The sequence below is a fragment of the Egretta garzetta genome, unplaced genomic scaffold (assembly GCF_000687185.1).
Source record: "Egretta garzetta isolate BGI_Z169 unplaced genomic scaffold, ASM68718v1 scaffold275, whole genome shotgun sequence".
NCBI classification, from domain to species: domain Eukaryota; kingdom Metazoa; phylum Chordata; class Aves; order Pelecaniformes; family Ardeidae; genus Egretta; species Egretta garzetta.
The window spans coordinates 799,865-824,731 of NW_009259867.1; the positions used below are offsets into that span (position 1 = coordinate 799,865).

At 46.2% G+C, this 24,867-nt stretch overlaps 1 protein-coding gene across 5 annotated transcripts in view; it reads left to right on the forward strand.

The window, feature by feature from the left end:
• The window catches only part of ALS2CL (ALS2 C-terminal like), a 52,520-nt gene that overhangs the window by 16,041 nt on the left and 11,612 nt on the right, over nucleotides 1-24,867 (forward strand). For 3 of the 5 annotated variants that reach the window (XM_035895637.1, XM_009640097.2, XM_035895638.1), the window contains exons 2-17: nucleotides 4,721-4,829; nucleotides 5,717-5,909; nucleotides 7,770-7,835; nucleotides 8,666-8,831; nucleotides 9,279-9,407; nucleotides 10,275-10,394; nucleotides 12,597-12,673; nucleotides 13,073-13,139; nucleotides 13,859-14,055; nucleotides 16,496-16,561; nucleotides 17,371-17,469; nucleotides 19,116-19,274; nucleotides 19,580-19,691; nucleotides 21,228-21,305; nucleotides 22,907-23,034; nucleotides 24,551-24,724. In XM_035895637.1, the coding sequence (XP_035751530.1) occupies nucleotides 4,724-4,829; nucleotides 5,717-5,909; nucleotides 7,770-7,835; nucleotides 8,666-8,831; nucleotides 9,279-9,407; nucleotides 10,275-10,394; nucleotides 12,597-12,673; nucleotides 13,073-13,139; nucleotides 13,859-14,055; nucleotides 16,496-16,561; nucleotides 17,371-17,469; nucleotides 19,116-19,274; nucleotides 19,580-19,691; nucleotides 21,228-21,305; nucleotides 22,907-23,034; nucleotides 24,551-24,724 (1,937 nt within the window). In that variant the 5' untranslated portion in view covers nucleotides 4,721-4,723. Of the gene's footprint in view, nucleotides 1-4,178; nucleotides 4,310-4,720; nucleotides 4,830-5,716; nucleotides 5,910-7,769; nucleotides 7,836-8,665; nucleotides 8,832-9,278; nucleotides 9,408-10,274; nucleotides 10,395-12,596; nucleotides 12,674-13,072; nucleotides 13,140-13,858; nucleotides 14,056-16,495; nucleotides 16,562-17,370; nucleotides 17,470-19,115; nucleotides 19,275-19,579; nucleotides 19,692-21,227; nucleotides 21,306-22,906; nucleotides 23,035-24,550; nucleotides 24,725-24,867 lie in introns of those variants that run through there. The other 2 variants (XM_035895636.1, XM_035895639.1) reach the window with 1 other exon arrangement.

Here is a 24,867-nt window from a genome sequence, read left to right on the forward strand (position 1 = left end):
GTTGTGGCATTTACATCTCATGTGGTTTAGTATTATAATGCTCTGAGCACTCCCTAAATCTGGTATTGTTGGTGACTGGTTTCTCCCACCTGAGAAGTGCTTTTGTTGATGGATAATCTCAACTTCAGCACAGAAGGGGATTCACAAGAGGAAGATGGAAAATGAATAGTCTTTCTGCGGACATCCACTTTGTTCCTTAATGTACAGGAGCTGATAAGATTGTTTGATTAGACGTGTGTTTCCATGACAAACTTCGTGTCACATCTGAAATCTAAGGGGCTTTCCAGACATTTTCCTGGTGGAACAGCTGCCTCAGAGTTTCAGACTCCAAAGTAGAAAGAAGTTCTATGCAAGTCTGACAGCGAGGCTCAGCATTTCACCAAAACATCTCTTTGCTTGGTTTCCTATTAGTTCCACCCACCTTTCTGGAAATTTCCTGGGTGTAATAACCCATGTGTCTCCTCAAGACATGTATTTTCTTGCTGAAATGTGCATTTAGCATTTAGCAGCTTTGGACAGGCCCTACTGAGGATGAATGCTCCTCCAGATGACCAGGGCTGATCCCATCTATTGGATGCTCAGCAACCACTTAGATTGGTGTTAGCTGCCATGTCACCCTTTTTTCTGTCCTCATTGTCATGCTTAGCAGACAGGCCAAGACCGTGATGAGCCACAGAGATCTGGTGACTCCTACAGAAGTTGTTTCTCAAGGTCTTTTTCCTGTTTTCACATGATTGCTATTATGTGTCCCTTCTCTAATTACAGAGCGGTGCTGTACAGCTTTCGTGTAGCTTCACTTAGGGAGAAGAAACAGATATGCCTCATACTTTGGAAAATGGTCTCCTAGGGAGATACCATCATTCCTCATGGGATCCTCAAGCAGGTTGGTGGGTGTTTAGCTTTTCCAGTGGAAGTCTTCACCCTCAAAGGCCATAGACTTTCTGACTTTGCACATAAAACCAGGCACTGTCATGCAATGTTCAGCTAGCAGGTCCTTCCTTGGAGGTGCACCTTCAATTCTGGCCATCAGGAGTGCACCATCTGCAAAGGTCTTGACTCTCTAGAAGCAGGGCCATCCATGTAGAGCAGAATAAACCCTTGAGAACAGGCTTTGGAGTGACTCTGCTGAAGTTTGCCTTGCCCTTCACGGAGCAAATGCAGAATTACAAAACCACTGAGTCGCGTGAAAGCTGTGTCCAAGCTGGGGGCAGACAGCATGTGACTGCCCCAGGTTTCTGCTCAGCGCTCCGATCACCCAGCAGCACTGCAGTTTGCATTCAGTTTTTTTACACATGTGAATGTACAACATGACCTCTGCATGCCCTTGGATAGTCCCGATTGTTTCCTTTGCCATCTGTGGCTGAGCCGGCGTCGTTTGGTTTTTTTTTTTTTCATGAAGTGATGAACTTCAAATCTTCTTTGCCTGACTGGGCTAGAATAAGCGTGCAAATGCTGTTCTCGCAGAACTGATGGGGAAAGCCTGGAAATGGTGGCTGAAACTCATGCTTACCTTATCGGGTGATGTGATGCGATGTGATGTGGCAACTTAGGTCTTTTTGTGGTGCTGAAAGGGCTGTTTTGAAAGCTGACTGGTGCTGCTTGCCCATTCAGCAAATGATCCCTGACTGTTTTGTTCAGGCTGGAAGTAGCCCACAAATTTTCCCAGGAAGGGTGGGAAAACATGATTGCTAAAAAAACAAAAAAGCCAACACCAAACCCAAAACAAACCACTGTTAACTCTGTACCAGGTTGTAACGGAAAAGAGTATCCAAATGCTTCTATGTTTTGCAAAGTTAGCTTGGGTACGGTGTTGCTACTGCAGGGGTTTCTCAATCCCTGTACCACACCATGGGAATGCTCTAGGGTCATCCCTGTAAGGTCTGAGCTCAGGTCTTCATGGGTAATAGACCCTTGACAAACCAGGATAGCAGATGGGCAGGAGGCAGTGTGGGACCAGCTCACGGTTGGAAGGGGCAATGCTACATCTGGATCAGTAGGTCCACCTTGGACATACATAGTTCTTCTTCCAGGTGACCATTACAGCAGTCACCAAATAACATTTAGGCTGGGGCAGTGATGTTCCTGTGGTGTTGCACATGTGCTTTTCAGCCCTGAGGAGGCTCCTCAGCCTCCTGCCTCTGCTCGTGGGCTGTCATGGTCCTGTGGAGCAAAGCTGGAGGTATCTGCACCCTTGGTTTGAGTCATTCAGTTTACATTAAGCTGCCTGTATGTAATGAATGGGTGGGTTCTCTGGTTGTTTTGAGAAGAGAATAGTCTGGGAAGAGTTTCTGAGTTTGGCATCTAGCATGCCTTCTTTTTGTTTTGCATGGGATAAAACGTTTTCTTGCAGAATTAAATAAGGACCAGGAGGAGAACAAGCCCCTCTCATAGCAGAGTGATTTGAAATGATGGAATCATCTTTCCTTCTCCAAAAATAGACAAAATAGTCAGTGTTAAAAATAAATAAAACCCGCCAGACTGTTACTCAGTGAGCCTAATACAACCCCACCGACTACCTGCAGTTCTGCTGAAGCATTTGAAAATGGAATGCTGGCCCATACCCAGCCTGGTTTTACTCACTGATTAAGCAAGCTACTTACGCTTAAAAATTTCTACCAAGCTTGAGTGCTCTCTAGGACCCGTGAGAAACAACTTTATCTTTGTGTCTACAAGACAGGGGATTAAGTGGTGGCAGAAAATAAACTCTTAGATCTGTCCTGTCCTCTTGGTGCTGTGGGGCGAGGGCTGGCTGGCTGCTGGTTTGTTTTGCTTTTCTCCTGGCTCAGTTGCCTTCCCTGGGAGTGGCCAAGGAGGAGTTTGGATTCCAGCTTTTTGACCTGTTTGCATGCCTAGAGCTTTCCTCAGGGATGAATCGCCAGTGTTCCTGCAAAAAATAGCCTTATGGTCATGCAGAACTTGATGTATGAAAACTTGCAAACTAATGAGATTATGGAATTTTTTAATGCTTCCCATTTTTCAGATGAATGAAATCTAAGAGGCCGTGGTTATTAAGGATAAAACATTGTCATTCGTCTGTGCAGTCAGTTGTGTCTGGATGCAAACAACCACTTAAAACCAGGCCAGCTAACCATTCAAACTGCAAAGCGTCCCTTGTTCTATGACACCATTTCAGCCCAAGCTCCAGCATGACCTGGAAAGGGAGTTCCTAAGCAGAATGTGGTGACTTTGGGGAGCTCGAACTCTTATTTAGCAAGGAATCCACCCAGTATGAAGCTTAAAAAAGAGATTTTTCCTACCTAACTTAGTCATCCCACCCAGGTGACCTTTTTATAGTCCATGCTGAGATGCTCGAGGTATTTCTTCCCATGAAGTAGAAAGTAGGGTAGGCTTCTATGTCTAACTTCCTGACGTCTCAACACAAGGAGAGCGAATCTCACCTATTGCTTGTAGCAACTGTGGTAGAGGTTCAGGATGTCTTAGAGTATGCCAGCAGCAGATAGCCTGAGTTCAGCTCTTCCTGGAAACGGTGCAAAGAATCTGGATACATGGCCATTAGTAAATAAATTAGATCTAGCCCCCATAGCCAAATGGTTATTGCATAACCTACACGTGGCTAATTTCTCCTTACCTCCCAAAAGAGCACGACTATGCGCAAGCTGCCCATTTCAAATGGCCCTTGGACCATACCTGAGAATCGTCTGGGAGGGGAGGGGTGTTGGTTGGCACTGGTCAAAGCTGTGCCAAGGCTCTGCCACCAATTCAGCAATGTAAGTCTTTGCAGCGTAATGCCATACCCTCGTTTGCTTGCTGTTGTGAACGTAGCCTTCGCGCATGCACTACAACCAGGCTAAGGATAAATGTGGACAGACCACATTCAGTTCCTTGAGTCTGCTGCTTCTTTGCTTCATTAAAATAATCTCAGAGCTTTGTATTTTTATCACTGTTAGTAATATCAGCTGATTCTGCCCACAGTGCCGTTACCACCTGGCCTTTTTCCAGGGCAGTCTCTTATGACACGCCGTTAGCTGGCTGCCTTCACTTCCTCTGATGCATTTCTTTCAGGAGCTAAGGCTGGGAAGGAGGAAGCTACTGGAGTTTGCTCACATGGGTTTGCTGCCTTTTTTTTTTTTACGTGCTGCCCACTTCCATGTTAGGCAAGATTTCCTTGTTGATGCAGCAGTTGTGACAGATAACTAGCAGTGCAGTGTCCTGCTCAGAAAGGAGTAACACCAGACAGAGGTTCCTCTGGAGGGTTGGATGTTTGGGCATGGCTAGCATGGCTCTCCAGCTCCGTGCAATAGATTTTAATGCCAAAAGATGCAGACTGAGGCACCCAGGCAGAAAACCGGTGAGAGATAACGGGAAGAGATGCTCTGCTCCATCCTTTATTGCCTTGTACTTCAGAGATTTTCTTCTGGGAGAACGAATCTGGCACTAAGCAGGATTAACACGCATCAAGATGTTTAGGGCCTTTCCAGTCACATAGAAGATGTATTGTGGCCCACCTGAGAAGATCTTCAATTGGGGCATCAGGAAAATGGGCTGTAGCCTTGGTGGTCTTCTGAGACACCAGCTGATGTTGAGCTGTCGGGTTTCCATTTTCTCTTCTAACATTTTCAAATGTTTTTGGGGGGCAGCAATGACATCTGTGTGTGCTGTCAAGAGCAGGAAAGGCTGATTGTTTGCAATGAGTGCTGAAACCTTGGTAGATGGATAATCTTACCAGGGAGTTTATGTGTGCCTTCTGTGTTGTGTCCAGGACATGTGCACAGCTGAAGCAACTACATCTCTGCTCCAAGTGGAGGAAAACTTCTCAGCATGCCTGGCCCGGATAGATGCCCTCATCCTCAAGCCTCTGCTCCAGGCAGGTAGGTCAGAGCAGACTACTTATTTTGCCTCCAGTTCTAGCCTCGAGTCACAGGCACACCTATAAAGGGAATTAGAATTGAAACTTCGTGGCTGAGAACTTTGCTGGGGGCTGGTTTGCTGGAGTAAGTGGTATGTAGAGTTATTTCATTTAGGACAGTGAGCTCCTAAGGATGCCTATGGCCTTCCCTTCAAGCCTAGGACTGTGGTTCCTGTAGTTTTTAGAGGTTAATCCAGATTCTAACCAGCGTCAGCCTGTAGCCCTGCTCGGAGGCTTGTTTCCAACATGGTATGTGGAAATCCAAAATACATCTCACGTATACGCGAACCCTAAACTGTGCCCATTCTGCCTCCCTGCTCTCAGTTCGTGGTCATACCCATCTTTTGAAGGTAAAACTTGTGGGTGCAGGTTCTGAGCTGGCAGTAAATCAGAGCAGCTCCACTGAACTAACAAATCCGTATAAATATTCACGAGCCTGTCTGGCCAAAAGTGGTGCGACTGGATTAGACCCGAGGGTGGTTCCTTCTCGTGTCACCACCTTTTTGGTCTAGCCTCCAAGGAGACTGGGAACAGCCCTTTGAGCCAGGGGCAGAAAATCCTTCTCCAGTGCTCATGTCTGAGCTGGGGCTGAGCCTCGCAGGCTGCCCCGACCCACATGCCCCACAAGAATGGGAAGGACAAAACCCATGCAATTACTCACAGGGATATAATCCTAAATAATCATCACCTCCTTCCTCCCTGGCATTGCTTTCCTATAAGGATATATGTACTATATATACATATATATATAATTGGGCTGAGTATTAAATATAGGCAATGTTTTCCACAAGATTTCTTGGAGTCAAGGCTTTCTGATAGCCTTTTTCTCCCCCTATCTTTTTCTCAAAGAGCCTAGTGACCAGAAGGGAAAGGAGAACTTTAAGCTCTTGCTGCTCCTGAATGATCGATTTCAAGCTCTCTGGAACCTCACAGAAGGAAATTATCGGATACTGAAACAAAAATGCAGCACCTCCGAGGCATTCTGCATCCAGGACATTTACACTGTCTGGAAAGGAGACCTGTTTCTAAACCTCTACATCCAGTAAGTACAGAAGCATTTTGGAGTAGCGTAAGGGACCAAATTTACCCGCTAACTGGTAGGTTGGTGCCATTAATTTGTGCTGTTAATTTGTTCAGTCCCACCCACCAGTGTTCGGTCGTTAGGTCAGGGAAGTGGTCGCGTCCAGTGCTCACGACAAGTGCTACAGAGCATAGAGTCTGTGGAGGCAGCGTACTAAGCAGCCTTTTTTGTAGCTGTGAGTATGCTTCTAAGAGGCAGAAGTCGTTTCTTGCAAGTACAGGGTTTTTTTTTTAATGCACCTTAAAAATGGGAAAAGGCTGGGGGGTAGAATTTGTGCCCGGGTAATTTATGAGGGCAAAGCTTGAGCTGTCATCAGGAACAGAAAGGTATGCAGAAGCAGGTTTAAAGGACTCATAGGGACGAGAAGATATCACTAGACACGGTTCATATTACGCGTTTTTTATGCTTTTGGCAAGGTGTATGATAGCAAGTGATGGATGTAGCGTGATGTGAAAAACATACTGCCCCGTTGCTGTCTCTATAATTAATTACATCTGCTCCCCATCTGTCTGCAACGCAAAATAAAATGTTTACCAAAAAGCACTGTAGCGTGTGTAACCTGTGTGTTTGTGTCCTAGCGTGAAAAATGGTTTATGGACATCTGAGATGGCATAAAGATCAGGCAGCGTTCAATTCTTCATTCATCACACCGGCCACAAATGTGGCCAAGCCTTTGCCAGATGGGCTTGTACCGTCTGTGCAGTTTGGCACCCACACAGGGACGCTGGCTCCTGGAGGTTGCTGTTCTTCTAGTCTTGGGTTTGGTGGTTTTTGATGCATGTGGAGGGAGGAGGAAGGAAGGAAGGAAGGAAGGAAGGACTACTTTCGGTTTGGTTTTTACTTGGACAACATCAGTTTAGAAAGTGATGCACAACGCGCTTCGCCTTTACGTGAACGGGGTTTGGAGCAGCGTGTGGTGTTCATTTTGGAACGGAGTCAGTGAATTAAAACTGGTTTGCCTTAAAAAGGCACATGAAAGATGAAAACTTGTGCTGAGGATTCAGATGACACAAAGACGTTGTTTATCTTAAGATCTAATTTCCCCTCATTTTGAAATTAAAACCTGTTTTTGTTGGGCGTCACGCAAAAAAAAAAAAAAAAAAAAAAGAGCTGGTTCCTACCCACCTCTGCTGACTCACTCCGTGCTGGCCTGATGCTACAACGTCTCAGGTTTGTTGGAGTGATATAGGAGGAAGCAAACCCGCTGTCCAGGGGCCTGAAAATCAGCAGTAAATGCACGGCCCTGAAAGGCGTAATAAATGCTAATTAGTCTGGACATTTTACATGACTTATCTGAAAATGCTAGTGGAAAAAAGTGTGGTATTTGCTGACAAAGTATGGCTCGATCTCCCTCTAGTGTGGGATGAGCTGCATTGGCGTGGGACGCCTTGACTTCAACTCACCATCCGTAATGCAGACCTGCTACTTTTCTTTCGACCAGCAGAAATCCATGCACCCGAAGCTGGTATCTTTAAGCTCAGCCTTTGTAGATTTGCTTTCCAGGATAGTTGCGCAAGTTTACTTCTGCTTACGCTGAACACTGGGATGGTTTAAACTTCCCCTAGCGATATGAGCGCAAAAGTCAAGAAAGGGGTTAAGGCAGGGAGCTGGCAAAGGGGACAAAAGGGGTGTGAGCCAAGGGGAGAGGCTCCGTAGCTGCGTCTCTCTCTGCCTCCCTTGGAAAAGTGGACCCAACAAGACATTTTCAAATGAGCTTCTTCCCTCTAGAAAGAGGAACCTTTAAACCTCGTAGCTACTGTGCATCTCTAACTCAGGTCGTGCTTGTGTCTGTTTGTTTGCTTTTTTTTTCCTTGCCAACAGATATTTCGTCACTTTTGCGAACTACGTTGTAGTCCACGGCTTCGAACATGCCACAAAGAGCAAAAGGTCAGTGGGCTGAAAAATGCTTATTGAAGGGGCTGATAGGAACGCAGTGGTATGGTACGGGTTAAGACACGAAGCCAGAAGGAGCAGCACTGATTTTCCCTGCTCACTGCAGGGGCGTTGGACTAGATGACCTCTAGGGGTCCCTTCCAACCCAAAACATTCTATGATTCTATGATTCTATGATTGCTGCACCTTGCAGTGATCTCCGTTTCACGGTCCAGCTGCTTCTCCTCTGAACTGGCCATACTGGCTGGGGCCGCCCTCCCCCGGATCACAGCAGCAGCTACTGAAAGGTTTCCTCTGCAGATTTCTCTCCATCTCTTTCTAGCTAGGCACAGCTCCTTCTGTAGGAGAGGAAGCCTGTAGGAGAGGAAGCCTGTACATTCAGAATTTGGGGGGTTAGGTAAGGGGTGGGACCTGAGAAAGGACAATGTGGGAATCTGGGAGGAAATCCCTACCGCTGGTCCCAGATGTTGTCAGAGTCTCATGGAAATAGCAAATGAAAACATGAGCACGAGCTGTGAGCAGATTCACAGTCACTTTTTCTGAATCACGTTCTGTACGTCCACATACAGGACCAGAGGGCGTGGGTCCTGTTTGCAAAGGGTGCTGGGCCAGAGGCAGGATGGCTGGGGCTCTTGTTTGCCTCATTGCCTTCTTTCTGGGTGTTTGGTGTGCGAATGCATTTGCACTATGTTACCTCCTGCTCTTTCAAGTCTTTCCACACCCTTTCTGGGAGTGAGGTAGCGTACGAAGTTTGGAAGGCAGGAGAGTGGCAATTTGCAGAAAAACTAATTAATAAACCTTTGCCTTAATTCGCCGTCTTGCAGTGAAGCCTGGAAGCACCATAAGACAGTGCTGAAACAATTCCTCACAGACTTCACCTCTGAGACCTCCATGTCACTGGCCTTATACACTGTTCTTCACAAACCTATCCGGGATCACATCGAGCAATATATACTGCTCCTTACCAAGCTGAACGAGGTTCTCAAAGAGGTAGGAAGCTTCATGTGGTGTTGCTTGGCTGGCTTATGCTAAAATCTTATGCAGGGCTTGTGGGGCTTTGTGGTGGTGTCATTGAATCCAAAGTTGGATGGAGGTCAGTGATTTCCAGTGGACAGCTGGGGTGGTAGTAACCAGCACCAGTGGAGTGCAGCCCACCCGAAGGTCTCAAAGCAATGAACAGTGGCCACTCCAGCATAGTACAAGCTACTCATCATCAGGCTACGTCAAGTAACTGGCCTAAGGTTGCACACTTCTGCTGGTGGCCAAGATAATGCTAGATTTGGGAGGCTTTCCTTGGAAATGGGGCTGGAGGGTTAACTCTCATTAGCCTTTCGGACTCAGAACTGCTGAGGTTTTTCTGCAGGTGTAGCCCAGAGAGTAGATGTCCTGCACAGCCACGTGTAAAGCCTTGCTTACGCCCTTGCCTTCTTTTATCAGGGCTCTGAAAAGGACGTGGTTACCAGTGCCATCAAGGAATATGTGAAGCTGGAGTCTTTCATCAGCCAAGTCCTGGATGAAGCTTGTTTCACCAAGTCCTTATGGAAATCCTTGGGCTACAAATTCACAGTGAGTCATGGATGTAGAAAGTGGCTTGGTGGGGAGCTCTTTTGGAGGTCTTACACTTCTGCTTACACATGGAGGAAAGTTTATACGGATCAAGTATTTGAGGCTTGGTCTGGGAACCAATACAGCAGGGCAGTGTGGAAGCACTGGAGAAACCATATGAACACTGGGTGCTTTAGAAGTTGAGCCCTGTGTCTGGTTCTGCTGTCACTGCCATCTTGTGCTTTGAGTCATAGAATCATAGAATCATAGAATGTTTTGGGTTGGAAGGGACCACTAGAGGTCATCGAGTCCAACCCCCCTGCAGTCAGCAGGGACACCGCCAACTAGATCAGGTTGCTCAGAGCCCCATCCAACCTGGCCTTGAATGTTTCCAGGGATGGGGCCTCCACTACCTCTCTGGGCAACCTGTTCCAGTGGTTTACCACCCTCATTGTAAAGAATTTTTTCCTTATATCTAGCCTAAACCTACCCCGATTTAGTTTAAAACCATTACCCCTTGTCCTAACGCAGCTGGCCCTACTAAAAAGGTTTTCCCCCTCTTTCCTATAGGCCCCCTTTAGGTACTGAAAGGCCGCAATCAGGTCTCCCCGCAGCCTTCTTTTCTCTAGACTGAACAAGCCCAACTCTCTCAGCCTGTCCTCATAGGAGAGGTGCTCCAGCCCTCGGATCATTTTAGTAGCCCTCTTCTGGACCCGCTCCAACACTTCCATGTCCTTCTTGTGCTGTCACCCGGCCACAGCCAGACAGTGCGCCGAGGAACACAGTCTCTGGAGGAACTTTTGGCTTGAGTGGCATGTCCTCTTCCAAATCCTGATGTTTCCTGATGCTTTTGATCCACCATCTTGACCTGTATGGTTCCCTCTGCAGGACATGCTCTGTGTACCTGAAAGGAGACTGCTGGAAGATAGCAAAAATCTTCCCATCTCTGCCAGCACAAATCGATCAGACCGGATCTTGCTCTTTGATGATGTCCTTGTGCTAATTCAAGTAAGTCTTCAATCTTTCAGGGGGATTGGAAGGGCAGAGCAGATAAATGACAGTAAAATTCAGGTTCCTTTGGTGCTGAAAATGCAGCAGAGCTTGGATGTTGGCAAAACCTTGTCTCAGATCCATGCACCTGTGGTTTGCACTGGAGAATAAAAGAAAGCCTAACGAAGAAGGAACAGAGGAGCAGCCACATAACTTTTTCCCCAGTAAATACATACTACCCACCCACCACAGGCACCTTTCTAGCAACCCAGGCCCATGCCTGCATATGAATCTGTTGGTTTCTGTCCTTGCATATTCAAAGGGGGCCTGGTGGGTCATGGGCTATATACTATGTTTACTCATGCGTGAGTAAACACTCATGCATAGGACTAAATATGACCTTTTATGGTTGACTGTGCTAGCGGCATGGGAGCAGAAGTTGCAGGTGTTCTTGGGGCTATTTCAGGTATTTAGGCCCTGGGCGTGGGGCAGACAGGGAGTGTCTACAGCCATGGATGGCTAGATGAATAATATGCGTTCAAAGCTGTTCTGCAGCACGCTAAGTCCAGCTTGGCTTGCTCTGACTGACAGTTCCTGTAATCTTGCACGGCTCTCTTCATGCGTACCCCTCCGCTTGCTCTTGAGTCATGTGCCAGCCCCTCAGGTGTCCAAACACATGACTGCCTTGTGACCTGATAGACCTTACGGGCTCTTCCAAACATGAGCCTTTATGATAATGCTGGGCAGTCCTATGCAGCTTTGCAGGGTCTAGACCTGAGGAAGTAGGGTGGTGATTATCTCATCCAACTTTACATCGGAGACTTCTTAGCACCGTAGTGATCTCGCTGTGAGCAAGTGCCCCCAGGCTCCCTTTGTAGCCAGGGGAGAAACATGCACTGGCTGGGTGTGGTTCCTCTGACATATTTTAGATGCCAAAATTAGGATAAGTTGATTCATGCCCTTGACTCCGTTGACTAGGATGAGAGCACAGGGTAAGCAGCTCACACGGGGATCTCTATATTGTAGACACCTCTGTTCAGCCAACAGTTCCCACCCACTATGTCTCATCTGCTGCTATAACTGTTACTGAGGCTTGTGGAGATATAACTGGGCTGGGATTGAACTGGTTAGCTCGAGCTGCTAGCAGGGGATTGCCGATGAGGGCTCTGATGCTGGAAATCTGAATCTCCCTCCCTTCCCTCTTCCCCCAAATCTGGTAGATATATCAGTGATTAATTTGTGGTGAATTCTATAGCCTTGGTCAACTACAGACAGCAGCTCTGTGGTGTGGGCACCTGGACTTTAGACAGGGGAAGGAGATGTAATATTAAATGCAATCTTTACCTAGTATTTCAACCCATTTAGTTTCTTCTGTTTGGTGTGGTATTGATCAAAATAACGACCCCTTAAATGTTGTACTTGTGGGCTGCTATTGGCTGTGCCACCTGGAGACCAAATCCTAGAGAGATCGTAAGCAAAACTAGGGCATACTGGGTGCCAGGGATGATTTGGGAGTGTTGTCATGTAATAGGGAAGAAACTCTTGTGAGACCCCACCTGGAGCACTGGGTCCAGTTCTGGGCTCCCCTGGTCAAGAAAGATGAGGAACTCCTAGAAAGAGTCCAGAGGAGGGCAACAAGGATGATAAAGGGACTGGAGCACCTCCCCTGTGAGGAAAGGCTGAGGGAGCTGGGCTTGTTCAGCCTGGAGAAGAGAAGGCTGAGAGGGGATCTCATCAACATGTACAAATACCTCAAGAGTGGTGGTCACAAGGATGGAGCCAGACTCTCCTCAGTGGTGCCCAGCACCAGGACAAGGGGCCATGGGCACAAACTGAAGCAGAAGAGGTTCCAGTTGAAGGAACCTGTTTTAGCAGCGGGGTTGGACTGCGTGATCTCTCAAGGTCCCTTCCAACCCTTGCCATTCTGGGATTCTGTGCGATTCTATGATAAGTGCCTTCTAAGAAGGTCTGTTACTGTTACTTGTAGCCATGGCATTTTGGAACACTGCTTACAAGCATTAAACTAGGAACTTTCTTCCTTCTTTTACATTCGTTCAGTCTCCGAGTTCTGTGGCCGTAGCGTGGAGTAGATGTGTGGACCACAAAAGAAGGAATTCACAGTGCTGCCAGTCTTGCTCTGCTGTTCAATGGATTGACAGAGCGGGGGCAAAGTGCGATGTTTACATCAATAACAGGAACGTCTTGTCCCTTTTGTTTCAGGGAAACAGCTTTCAGAGTTTTGATCTGAAGCTTGTGTGGGTAGATGAAAACTGCAGGGAGAAATCAGCTCCAGGACTGTAAGTGGAAAAATTTCTACTTGGAGGGGAAAAAATAAATGTTCAACTTGATTATGAAACTGATGCAAAAATTTAAAACTTTTTCTGATCTCCTTTCCACCCCGCGGGATTGGTTCTGGGCTACGGGTAATTGCAACACCTCTTCGATGGGATCACAGCAGCTTGGATTTGCATTGCTTGCATTTGCTGATATCTCGAAATCAATCAATCAGTAATAAAATGGTTTGGGCTGCACGACCTAGAGAACAAAGATGAGTTGGCTAGTGGAGTACTTCTTTAGAAGGAAAAACTGATGGCAAAAGCACTGTTATCTTCTGGAGAGGAATGGGAAGAGCAGGAACTGCTGTTTCATTGAGAAATGTGGCTTTTGTAGTCTCTCTAATGTCTTTTGCTTCACAGGTACGGACTCCGCATTACAACCCCGGAAGAAATATTCTTCCTCTTTGCCAAAGATCCGCAGATGAAGGTCAGCAGTGGGCAGGGTGTTTCTATTCCACCTGAAATACCATGTACCGATCCTTGAAATAGGGGAATGGCATAGAGGGGATGGCAGCTCTGTAATGGGGGCAAAACATCGACTACTGAGTGGAAGCTGAAATCTCATTCAGCACCAGGATTTTACCTTTCTGATTAGAATACAAACGAGCGGGATCTGCACCTGTTTAAATAATGCAGCCAAGGCATTTCCTCTGCGATTTTTGCCATTTTTTTAATTAATTAAAGCAGACTAACAAGCAGGGTGGCTTCCCCCCCCCCCCCCCCCCACCCCATGGAGCCAATACGTCATTAGATGGCCAGAGATGGCTTAGACCACCTCTGATGGTAGAGGAAAAATATCCGAATGCTGAAAGGGATCTGGCCTGGGCAGTATATGCTGCAGAGCTTGGGACAGTACAGCCCCATCAGCATGATCCTGTGCCAAGACCAATTAGTGGTGGTGAGAGAGTCAAGCTTAAATGACATGGAAGTGTTGTGGATTGGTGCAGTATCCATCTTGCAGGACCCAAGATAACACCTCCTGTTGATGCCATAGATGGGCCATAACTCACCAGCCCAGGCAGCTTAACAGCACAGAATTGATGGGAACCCAACAGCTTCTTGCTACTTCTCTTGATGTATCTCTTGTTGGGTACTGTTTTGCTTTCTTCACTCACCAATCCAGCACTCCTCTTCCTCTACCCCCAGGCTGTTTGGCAGTGGAAGCTGAACCAGGCTGTCCGCCAAGCACTGAATGGGAAGCGAGATTTCCCATTGTGGGGAAAGACTGGTGAAGGCACCGAGCCCCCGTCCTGCCGCTTCTTCACCTACGTCTTCAGGCTGGAGGGCAAGTTCAAGAGCGCATCCTATGAGGGCGAGTGGCACTGGGGCAAGCCACATGGCAAGTAAGGAGCCTTTTTTGACCCTTTTCTAAGCAAGAACATGCAAGGATGACCCTGTTGTCTTTGTGGATCCAGGGGATGCACAGGTGGAGGTATAGATGCCACAGATGGCTGTGGACATGGGGTGATCCATCCCATGCTGAGGATCTGGACCACAGATTTTGTGCTGGCGACCTCCCAGGGTGTGCCAGCCTCTCTGGTTCCTAACTTTCTTGTTTCCAGAGAGAAATCTGGTGTTGAGGACAGATCTAGGGGGCAGATGGGACACATTTGCTTGCTTTCAGGGCTTGGTCAAAACGTGAGGCCTGCCACATGATCTAATGTATTGTAGGTACTGGTTTATGCAGTAAATTGTAGAGGCTGCCCTTAATAATGTGGTAATGATAACATCAAAGGCGCTGCATTGGCTTATGCCTGTAATTAGGACTTAGACTTGAGCTAATGTTTATTTTCAAGATCTCAGCCTGAGGCACAAAATCTTACTGTCATGATGACAAAAAAAAACCCAAAAACCAAACCAGCCAACAAAAAGCCTTTGCTTGCAAGTGAGGAAAAAGTTTTACCCTATGCTACCAAGATATAGTCTAATATCCAAACTATTATTAATGGAATTAAAAAAAATACTCAATAAATAGAGAAGATACTCAACTGCATTTCTTGGGAACATGAGAACTGTTCACTAAATGCGACTGAAGTTTAAGAGTGAGCTCTGCCAAAAGGGAATGGTCTGTAAATCAAGGGTTAAATGGTCCCAACCAAAATCTCTACAACACAGGTTAAAACACAGTCTCTGTTTTTGTGAAGAAATGTGAAATATGACCAGGCTCCTCAGACACCAAAACAGGCTGATTTGGAAGTTTTATACTTCCTGAGCTTTATACAGTTTGTTTGAAGTTGCTATTGAAGCAAAAAGAATGGAGAGACTTGGTTTTGAAAGAACCTTAAAATAATGTGAATATCCAAAACCAAAAGCTTAATCCTAAATCTTCTGTGGAAGAGGTTGTGCCTTGCCTCATGATAGCATTAAATAGCTATTATTATATGCCCAAGGCAGCCCTTTTACACCATCCCCAGCACCCGTGTTCCTAGCAGAGATCTGAAAACCCCTGTGTGCAGACGGAGGGACAAGCACCTCTTTATCTCCTGGCTTAGGGTTGGTGAAATGGTGTGAATAAATACCTCCACTGCTTCAGATTAAGTGATTTGACTGAGGAATCCCAGGAAATTTGTGGCAGAAATAAGTGACTTCAGGTGCTTTTAATGCCTAAGCTTTTAATTGCTTAATTACTAAGATGTCCATCCCACCCCTAAAATTGTGCTTCTGTGGGAATTGCTACTAAAACAAGGTTACAGAGCAGCAAAGCTGGCCTTGATGGCTTGTCCGCCTCTGAGTGAGATGCTGGCATGGCAAAGCACATGAGCAGAAAGCTGCAACAGTGTGAATCAAGGTTCTTCAGCAAAAACATCTGCGCTCTTCACTGTTCTGTCCCAGTACTCCTGATAACCTGGTGTGGTGGAAGGAGATCATCCCGCTGAGAAGCAGCTTCAAGTATCCCCATGGCTGGAGCAGGCTTTATCTGTGGGTTTTTGTCCTTTGCTAGCATTCATACTAAGCACAGCAAATGGATACATATTTTAAATCCACTTAAAATTAATCTGACCGCTTCTCTGTAAGTACCAGAAAAAGAGCCTGTCTCGCGTAGGTGTTTAAAGCAACAACCTCGGTGAAAGTCAAACAAATGCGTCATGGTTTTGGTACCGAACCATCTTCTATTGTCTTTGGTTGGGGAATGTGTAGGGAGCTGGCTGTGCCTGGGATGATGCAAGAGTCAAAACAGAGAGTGGGTGTGGGTGGAGTGGGAGACGGGGAGGAAGGTAAATGCGCTCGCAACTGGGCATGGCCGTGCAATACTTCAACCACCGCGTTGACCATTTCAGTCTCGTTGTTGCATTGTTAACTCGTATAATCGTTTCTACAACCCACACACGAAACAGAGGGAAATAGATGATCCTTTCAGGCCAGTGCTTGTTTCTTGTCTTCATAGTTCCTGGCACAATGAAATTCTGGACCGTGGTGTCATTATGTTGTCTACAGGGATGTGCCATGCTGGAACTTCAGCTGGCTTAATCACATGCTGGACTGCCATTACAAAAGGATCATGTGCAAGGTCCTAAATGGATGACCCAGCAACTCTACAAAACACTTCTGAGATTAGGGAACTTGGAAGAGGATTCTTCCCTCTCATTCCAGGGCATGAAAACATTGCGGCATTAAATCATTACAGTGCAAGCCAAGGTCCCAGAGGTGCCTGGAGAACTTTTGTGTGTCTGTTCCCTGAGGAAATGTTTTGATGTTAGCCATTTCTAGTGCCTTGATACCTTCTGTTGCGGTTGTGAATGTTGCTGGTGATCTCCCTTGTGTAATGCTTGCTTCAAATTTCAGGGGAACGCTGAAGTGGCGGGATGGACGCAACCATGTTGGAGATTTCAAAGAGGGCTTGGAGCATGGGTAAGCCTTAAAAAACCCAGGGTTTTTCTTGCTTTCAAAATAAGCTAAGAAATGGTACCTCCCAGAGGTACAGGGACGCTGGTGTCTTGTGAGGAGGACTCTATTCGCAGTTACAGGCCAGTTCATCTGGCCTTTTTTTAGACACCTGGCTCAAGCTTGAGCAGGTTGTAACCAGGAGTGTGCGCAGATGATCTGTTCAGACGCAAACATCTCCATTCAGCTGGATGAATCTGACCCCTTATCTCTAAATCTAGGTGAATTTATTCATATGAAATACCTTGGTTGCTTTGTTATTAGATATCTTTAAAAACCTCTCTTAAGTGAGGAGTTTTCAGGGGAAAGAAACCATAAAATGAAACTCAAACATTATTGTTCTAAAACCTTGTGAAAGTAAGACTTCTAGATTTCTCATTTCTACATGCGTTCCAGAATAGGTTAGATGTTCAAAAGGAAAAAATGGCTCAAATACTTTGTGTTGGGATTAAGAAAACTTTTTGTTTGGACGAGAGCGATTACTTTGCTAGCCTAACTCAGCGACTAAACTAGGGAAGGGATGGGGGGGCAGAAAACCAACAAGACTGAAAGTAGCTCTGTGGAAGAAGCAATGAGAAACTATGGCTGCAGCTCAGAAGAAGATGAGCTCTTCCTTGGATTAAATCCATCGACGCCTAGAAGTTGTGTCAGAGGTAGAGGTGATCCCAACCATGTAAATCAGTTTGGGAATCTGGACGGTCCTTAGTTTTTAAACTTCATCCAATACAGCGATGTTGCCTTTTCCCATGCTGACCTCTGCCCTGTGCACCCTGTAGGTTTGGAATATGCCTCGTCCCACGCCGATCTGAAGACCGGTATGACTGCTATAAATGCCACTGGTACGAGGGCAAGATGAGGGGCTATGGAATCTGTGAGTAAGTAAAACTCAAAGATGGACGCTGGGGAAAAAGGGGACTCCACATTTTAAGGGGTTTAAGGGGTGAAATGTTCCCACCTCGCTGGGGAAGGCTCAGTCACAGTGTAAACCCCAGGATAACTCAGGCACCAGAAGCTTTCGCTTTGGAGATGGGCTGTGTGGCTTCTTCACAAGCCCCAGGTTTCCTGACCATTAGAACAGTAAGAGCTTCTCTGCAAGCTATGACCGTTGTAAGTGCCTGACATAGCATTCTCTGTGCCCTGTAGGTGAGGATATAATTTTGCATTCATGCTTGTGGTTGCAGAGCAGAGGGCACATGGTGTGCCATCAACCCTGGACAATCCTGATGGAGCACACAGCTCTGTCTCCCCTGGCTACGCTATCCAGACTAAATCTTCTATAGAGTAGTTCCTTAATGATGGATGGGATTGTTGGGTCTGGGAGTCATAACTGTTATCCTGAACTGCTTAAGGGGGGCTGGTTGCCCCACTTGGTTGTTTTGTTGTTTTTTTTTTCTCACTCAAATTCTGAGCTTAAACCCAGAGCTTAACTTACAAAGTGGAGCCCGAGGTTTTCTTTTTTAATTATCAAAATGCTTCTGGAAACCTATTTGCACACCTGCATCTCAAAGTGCTGCTGGGAATTTGGATGGGGCCCAGTCACTGTATTGCACTGTATTGCGGGCACATGGTGGTGTCCCTGCCTTACCCACCATCTGCCTTCCATTTAGCAGGCCAGAAATGGTGGTGGAGTCCTGCTCAGCAGGTTGTAGGTATAAGCCAGTTTCATTTGCAGCTTGCTTTGTTTATGCAGCAGTGAGCTGAACAGCATCCTCATCTTTGCTTAGGTCACATGTAGCTTGTAGCCAAATGGATTGGCCAATGTGAAGACTGGACTGCCTGTTGTTACTGCACATACTTACTCCTGCTTTCACAGAGCCAGCTGTGGCAGAGGAAAGTCCACAGCCCAGCTTTCCAGCTGCTTACTATGGGATAGGCCATCTTCCTTCTGATGACCTGCTTGTTGTGCTCCTAATTTATGAGTCAAACTCAGAGTACAGGACATGCAGAAGTCTCTGGGGAACTTGGAGCCAACTGAGCAGTGCTGCACTAGTGTCCCTGGTGTCAAATGTGAGAGTGTGTTGATAATTACAGATGATAGAGCTCTGCTTAGCGTAAGTGCTTTCCCTGTTGCAGCAGTGAAGATCTGCTGGCCAGCATGGACAGAGCTAAGGGGAGCTCTTCTTGGGGGGATGAACCCAAGAGAAGGGGTGGTGGGTGAGCATAGGAAGCTGAAGGCAGATCTGGCTTCCTGTTAGATCTGATCAACTCCCACTCTAGATTGACCGGTGGTCACTGTGGCCTGGCTGAGGAGAGATCAAGGACTGAGTGGCCTCTCCCAGGACAATTGCAAGCCTAAGTGTTGTGTCCTGGGATTATGCTGAAAGCTAACTGTGGAGTGACTGTCTTGGGTGATGCATATTCCTAACAGTGAACAAATACGGGCTCTGATCTATCAGTCAAATATTCGGAATGTTTAGCAGGCAGATGAGCCTAACCTACTCACTTTCCTGGCTTCCTGCTCCAGTACTAGCTATGAAATAGTCACAGTCTAAAATTCTGTCGTCTGTCTGTCTCCCTGCAGGTATGGGAATGATATGGTCTACAAAGGTTACTTCAAAGACAACGTGCGCCAAGGGTTTGGAGTACTGGAGAACCTCTCAGCTGAGCATCCATTTAAATACACAGGACAGTGGGAAAATGACAAGAAGAATGGATATGGAGTCTGGGAAGACAAAGATAGGTAAAGGTGGTATAGATCAGAGCTGGCTTTGGGTGCCTGACTGTTTTGTCCCTCTATTGGCAAGGGTAAAGCTTCATGCTTTGATGGGGGGACTTGAGGATGAAGGGGGCCTGTGTTCAGCCTCTGCTATAAGGCTTGAACTCCTGGGGAAGCATTATATGAATTGAGTTTGTGCAGTTCATCTGGCACTTGTGCTGTACAGAGAGTTATATCAGGTAGAACCAGCCTCAGTAAGTGATACATCAAATTGACTAAGATCTAACAAAACAGGGAAAACACATAATTTGATTTCTGTTGCATTCCAGAGGGGAGAGGTACATAGGGTCATGGCTCGATGATCACAAACATGGACAAGGCATTGTAGTAACCCAGTCGGGTGTCTGCTATCAAAGAACATTTCATGCTGATAAAATGGTGGTGAGTACCCATTTTCAGTGGACTGTCTAGCTCGGTGGGACACGGAATTCCCCTTCAAGGGCAAGATTAAGATTTCACTTCATAATTCATCTTTGAGGGAAAATAGCAAGAAAACTGAAGTATTGGTCTTTTACTTCAATAACGTTTTTGAAGAACAAGATGAAGTCTTGTTTCTTATCACCTTCCTGAGCTGCAGGTAGGAACTAGATGTAAGGCTGTCACTTCTCCTTGCTCATGCTAAGACATGTTAAAGGTCTGGCTGTTTGGCTGATTATCAGGACACAGTTATAGACTGGAACTCATATGTGAAGTGCTGTGCAGTTATATGTGTTACTACATCTATCTTTGAGGTCATTAATTCTTTACCTTTCCAGTGTGAGCTTACCTGTGACAAGTTGGCTGCCCAGTGCATTGGAAGGTTAGATGTTGGTGGGGAAAGCCAAAGGGATTGGCATCGCTAGAGCTGGCTTGGAAATAAAAGCATTTCTTCTCGTGAAAAATACGCACTTAAAAAAACAAACAACCCCTTCCCCACTCACCAAATTAGGACAAAATGTTTAGCATGGAAACTTTGTCGGAAGGGCTTTCCATAAAAACTCCATGTGCGGGGAACCAAAATAAAGCTGTCTTTTGGTCTGCCAGCTGCCAAAGGCTCCTTTAACTTCACAAGGCTTCCGGGTGGGGAGCAGTCACTTCAGTTTTCCTAGTGGAAAATTTGTATGGCCAAGAAGCTTCCCTTGGAAACCTTTTATTTTTGCCAGAAAGGGCGCTTTCCATCAAGAAAACCATTCCAGCGGAAAATGTGTTACAGCTCTAAAAGTGACCGCATTTTCTGGCTGGTATGGCTCCATATAAACCTTCGGGCCCAAACCATGGGCTAAGCCACAACAAGAAGAATCTTCCCCCATTGATATAAATTACCCTGTGTCTGTTCTGCATCTAGGTGCTCCTTCTTAAAGGTCTTTCCCAACCTAAATGTTTCTGTGATTTTCTGAAACGTGCGCTACTGTAAGCAGCCGTGGGAGCTGCGAGGTAATGAACCGAGTCACCGCACGAATGCTAAGGAGCAGCTTGTTAAAGCCCGGTTGACTGCAAAGCAAAGGGACAAAGCTAATTCTACATAGCAGCTGCCTTCCTCTTTTAATCGGCTTGCAAAGAATGACACAAATGGCTACAATGATGTAAAGGTCATAGGACTGGGAGGACCACGAGTTTGGCCCATATGGTGATTCTTGGTGACTATCCTTAGAACAGGATCCTGCCTTTGGTTCCTTCTTCTAGGGAAATGAATGTAACAGTATTATTTAAAACCTCCTGACTACCCAGTACTTCTCCTCTGTGCAGTGATGCCTAATGGGTTGTCTCTAGAGCACCTCCTTGCTTTTCTCTTGAGCGTTGCAATGCTACGTTGGATTTTCACAAAGGTTCTCAGAATTGGCAGCCCATAAGTATTCCAAGCCAATGGCTGTTTCTAGATGAACTTGAGGAGGTAGGAAGTTAATGTCATTAATTGATTACTTCTGCTTTCAAATGAAGGGTTCTGGGATTCTGCTCTTAGAAGATGACTCTGTCTATGAAGGGAACTTCACAGAAGATCTAACGTTTGTTGGAAAGGTGAGCACTTCCTTCATCTCAGCCTTTCTATGCAGTTGCTTGCTTCCCAGAAGGGCTGATGGATTCATCTTCAATGCTCATACCCTCCTGCTCCACTTCCTGCAGTGCCCTAGAAAATAACATTTTCCTGGTTTTTTTTTGTTTGTTTGTTTTGGTTCTTTTCTGTTACCAGTCTCATTCACAGAAGGAAGGCTGCAGCTGAGACGCAGTGCCCTAGAAAATAACGTTTTCCTGGGGGGTTTTTTTGTTTGTTTTGGTTCTTTTCTGTTACTAGTCTCATTCACAGAAGGAAGGCTGCAGCTGAGAGACTTCAAGTAGTCGGGGGCTTCATGCATGGTTTCGGTTTTTACCGTTTTGTTTACATTGAGGGGTTTGGGGGTTTTGTTATTTGTGGTCCATTCTTGGCTGTGCTTTGCAGCTGCAGTTGGGATGCTTCTGTATTCTTAGAACAAAAGTTTCAGCCTTTGTAGTGGTTGGGGACACAGGAAACGATGTATAAAGCAAAGGGTGTTGCAGTACCAGCACTGCGCTAACGTAACCGAGACGTTAACGTAGCTGAGGGATCTTGAAAGCTTAATTTTGCAATCGAGACACTGCACTGACACATTCAGCATTTTCTGGTTCATGTCTAGCAGAAATATCTGGTCAAAGTGTTCATAAAATGCCCTGCTGCAGGGAAAACTAATCCTCCAGCTTGTTACAGAAACTGGTGATGAGTCTGACGGGAAGTTGTGGTTACATCAGGCTGAGTGGATATCACTTGCTAACGACTGCAAACGAGCCCTGTCATTTACTGACTTGTCATGGGAGGAAGGGTTTGTCATCATCTTCAGCCAGAAGACTCGATTTTGCAGGGACTGTGACTATAGTGCTTATATACTGCTTCCTCCAAAATTAATGTTTAGTTTGAGTGATTAGTCTAGAAAAATCTGTTGTTTATGTCAAAATGGAGTGCCTCCTGCTATTAGCAATGAGGGTTTCGGGCTCGTATTCAAAGCCAGAATAGTTACGATATTGTTTGGCTTTTGATTTGATTTTAATTAAAAGCTCGAAGTTTGAGTCAAGCTACTGCATGTCTCCTGTATTTGCCTCAGAGAATTCAAGGTTTGTCTTGGGAGCAGCAAACACTTTGAAAGTGTTTATGGCGAATATCATCACATTCCCCCTAAATGCGAGGCCAAACTTGCTTGTGGTTTTAACAAGCCGAGGAAAAACAGGGGAGAAATTGAAATTTCATGTGCTCACTCTGGGTTAGAAATAACTATTGTCACATTTAAGCCAGAAAATTGTATAACTCAGAGAAGATATTGGGTATTTGTAAAGCATAACGCAAATGTTTTACTCTGCCATTGCGGGGGTCTTTCCCCTCCAGAATCCGACGCGTGTCATTCAATAGCAAGGCCGTGTTGTCTTCAGGCGCTGCTGCCTTAATGACGCCATTGCTTTGGATGCTGAAAATGTGCACCTCCATGCTGGAAGTTGTTCTTAGTCGCCGTTTCAGGAGCTGGCTCTGTTGAAAAGAGAATTTGAGATCTCGGTCCAGCTTGTTTCCTCTCTCTAATGAGATCTTGGCAGAATAACCCTTTATTTCTCCATTGCAGGGAAAGCTGTCATTTGCCAATGGCTTCATTTTGGAGGGAACCTTTACTAACAAATCGGGCCAAGGCCTTCAGACGCATGGCATCCTGAACACGTCGAACGAGCAGCTGGATGAAAGGATAACCAAAGCGTGAGCAACAAGACCTGATTTCTTGGGTCACAGCTTGAGCAACAAGACCTGATTTCTTGGGTCACGGCTTGTATTTTGACTCTAACTAGAGCAGTACTGGATCAATCCCTGCAGGGATCAAGGCAGTCCTTGCTGAAAGAGTTGATCTAAAAAGTTGTTTTATGTGCAAGGAGAGAAGGAGGAAAGGAGAGCAGAGTTTGCTGTTTAATCTTAATGCCACATAGGAAGTAGAAAACAGATGTTCTACTCCCATCCTGCCACTGTCCATGCAGAGATACTCCCATCCTCCGACTGTAGAGAGTTGTGGAGGCTTAACATGTTCAGTGATTGGTGCATGTGTGTGCACGCACAACGCACACACGGGCAGGTCTGAAGCTATACAGGTCAGGTACAGGCCAGGGCAGGTTTAGGCTAGACATTAGGAATAACTTCTTCACCAAAAGGGCTGTCAGGCTCTGGAATGGGCTGCCCAGGGAGGTGGTCGAGTCCCCATCCCTGGATGTACTTAAAAGAAGGATAGATGAGGTGCTTAGGGACAGGGTTTAGTGGTGGGATGGCAGGGTTAGGTTAAAGGTTGGACTCGATGATCTCAAAGGTCTTTTCCAACCAAAGTGATTCTGTGATTCTATTCTATACAGGCAAAGTTGGGCTGCTAAAATGCATCACTTGCTCCTTTCCCTCTGCGCTCCTACATGAATATTACCTGCTGATAATGCAGAGTTTAGGAAAGCTACCAAAAATCAAGAAGCGAAGTGCAGCACGTGAAGCTCTGAAGAGCTTGAGCTGGGTAGTGCTCTACGGGGAGGGAGGCTGCGGAGCCAGGATTAAAGCGTCGCAGAGCACGGATGCTGGTTTGGCAGGCAGTGGTGCAAATGCAGGACAGGAGTAGCTGAGCTGAACCTATCAGGCCACATCCTTTGGGTATAGACTCTTACCCTTAGGGCTGAACCCTGAAAAGGGATGCTCTGGTTGCCAGGCTGGAGGGTCTGGGTTCATCTGGTTTAACCCAAATGTGGAAGTCCCAGGGGGAAAGACTTTCCCCTGAGGGGAATTTCTCCCACAAAACCCAGTTCAATTTCCTCTTCTTTCCTCCTCAGAACATTTCCAGTCCATCAAAGTGTCTGTGCTGCAGAAACAGCTTTTCAGACAGCAATAACTACTGGTGGTGGTTGCTCAACCATCTTCTCGCTATCAGTGTTTTCTGCAGGCTTTTCGTTGAAATAGTCTATACTTAGAAACATCCATAAGTGGAGCAGAAAGCCTGTGATCAATTCACCAGCAAGAATTCAGATTTTTGATGTTCCACTCACCAGGAATTTTTCTTCACCCGAAGTACCTTGTTGCCAGGACAATAGACCTGACTTGCTTTTCATTGAATTACCAGTTAGGCGCTGCCATCTTTCTCTGCTCCCATAGTTCTTGTGTTAAAATCTGATTATGGAGGATATTTGAAGGTGAGGTCTGAAATAATTGAGGAGGGGCGCAGAAAAGCCTAATGTCATCTTATGTTGTGCAGTCAGCTGGGCCTCGAGGAGTTCCCAGTAGAGAAGAGATGGAAGGGAATCTACGACCAGTTTCTGGAGTTCATCCATTCTGGCTGCAAAGAAGAAACAGAGGAGTCTTTCACAGGGTTCCACATACAAACGAGCAAGGAGCTACGGAAATCTCAGGAGTACCTCTTCTGCCAAAGGTATGAGTATCACATGCCCTCTATTGCAATAGAGGAGCCCATTTGGGTAGGGAGGATCGTGGTTTACGTTAGGGTCTGCCATGTGTTAAAGAACCCAAGCATTCTCCAGTTGCTCTTGCTCATGAGACAGGAGGATGAATTTT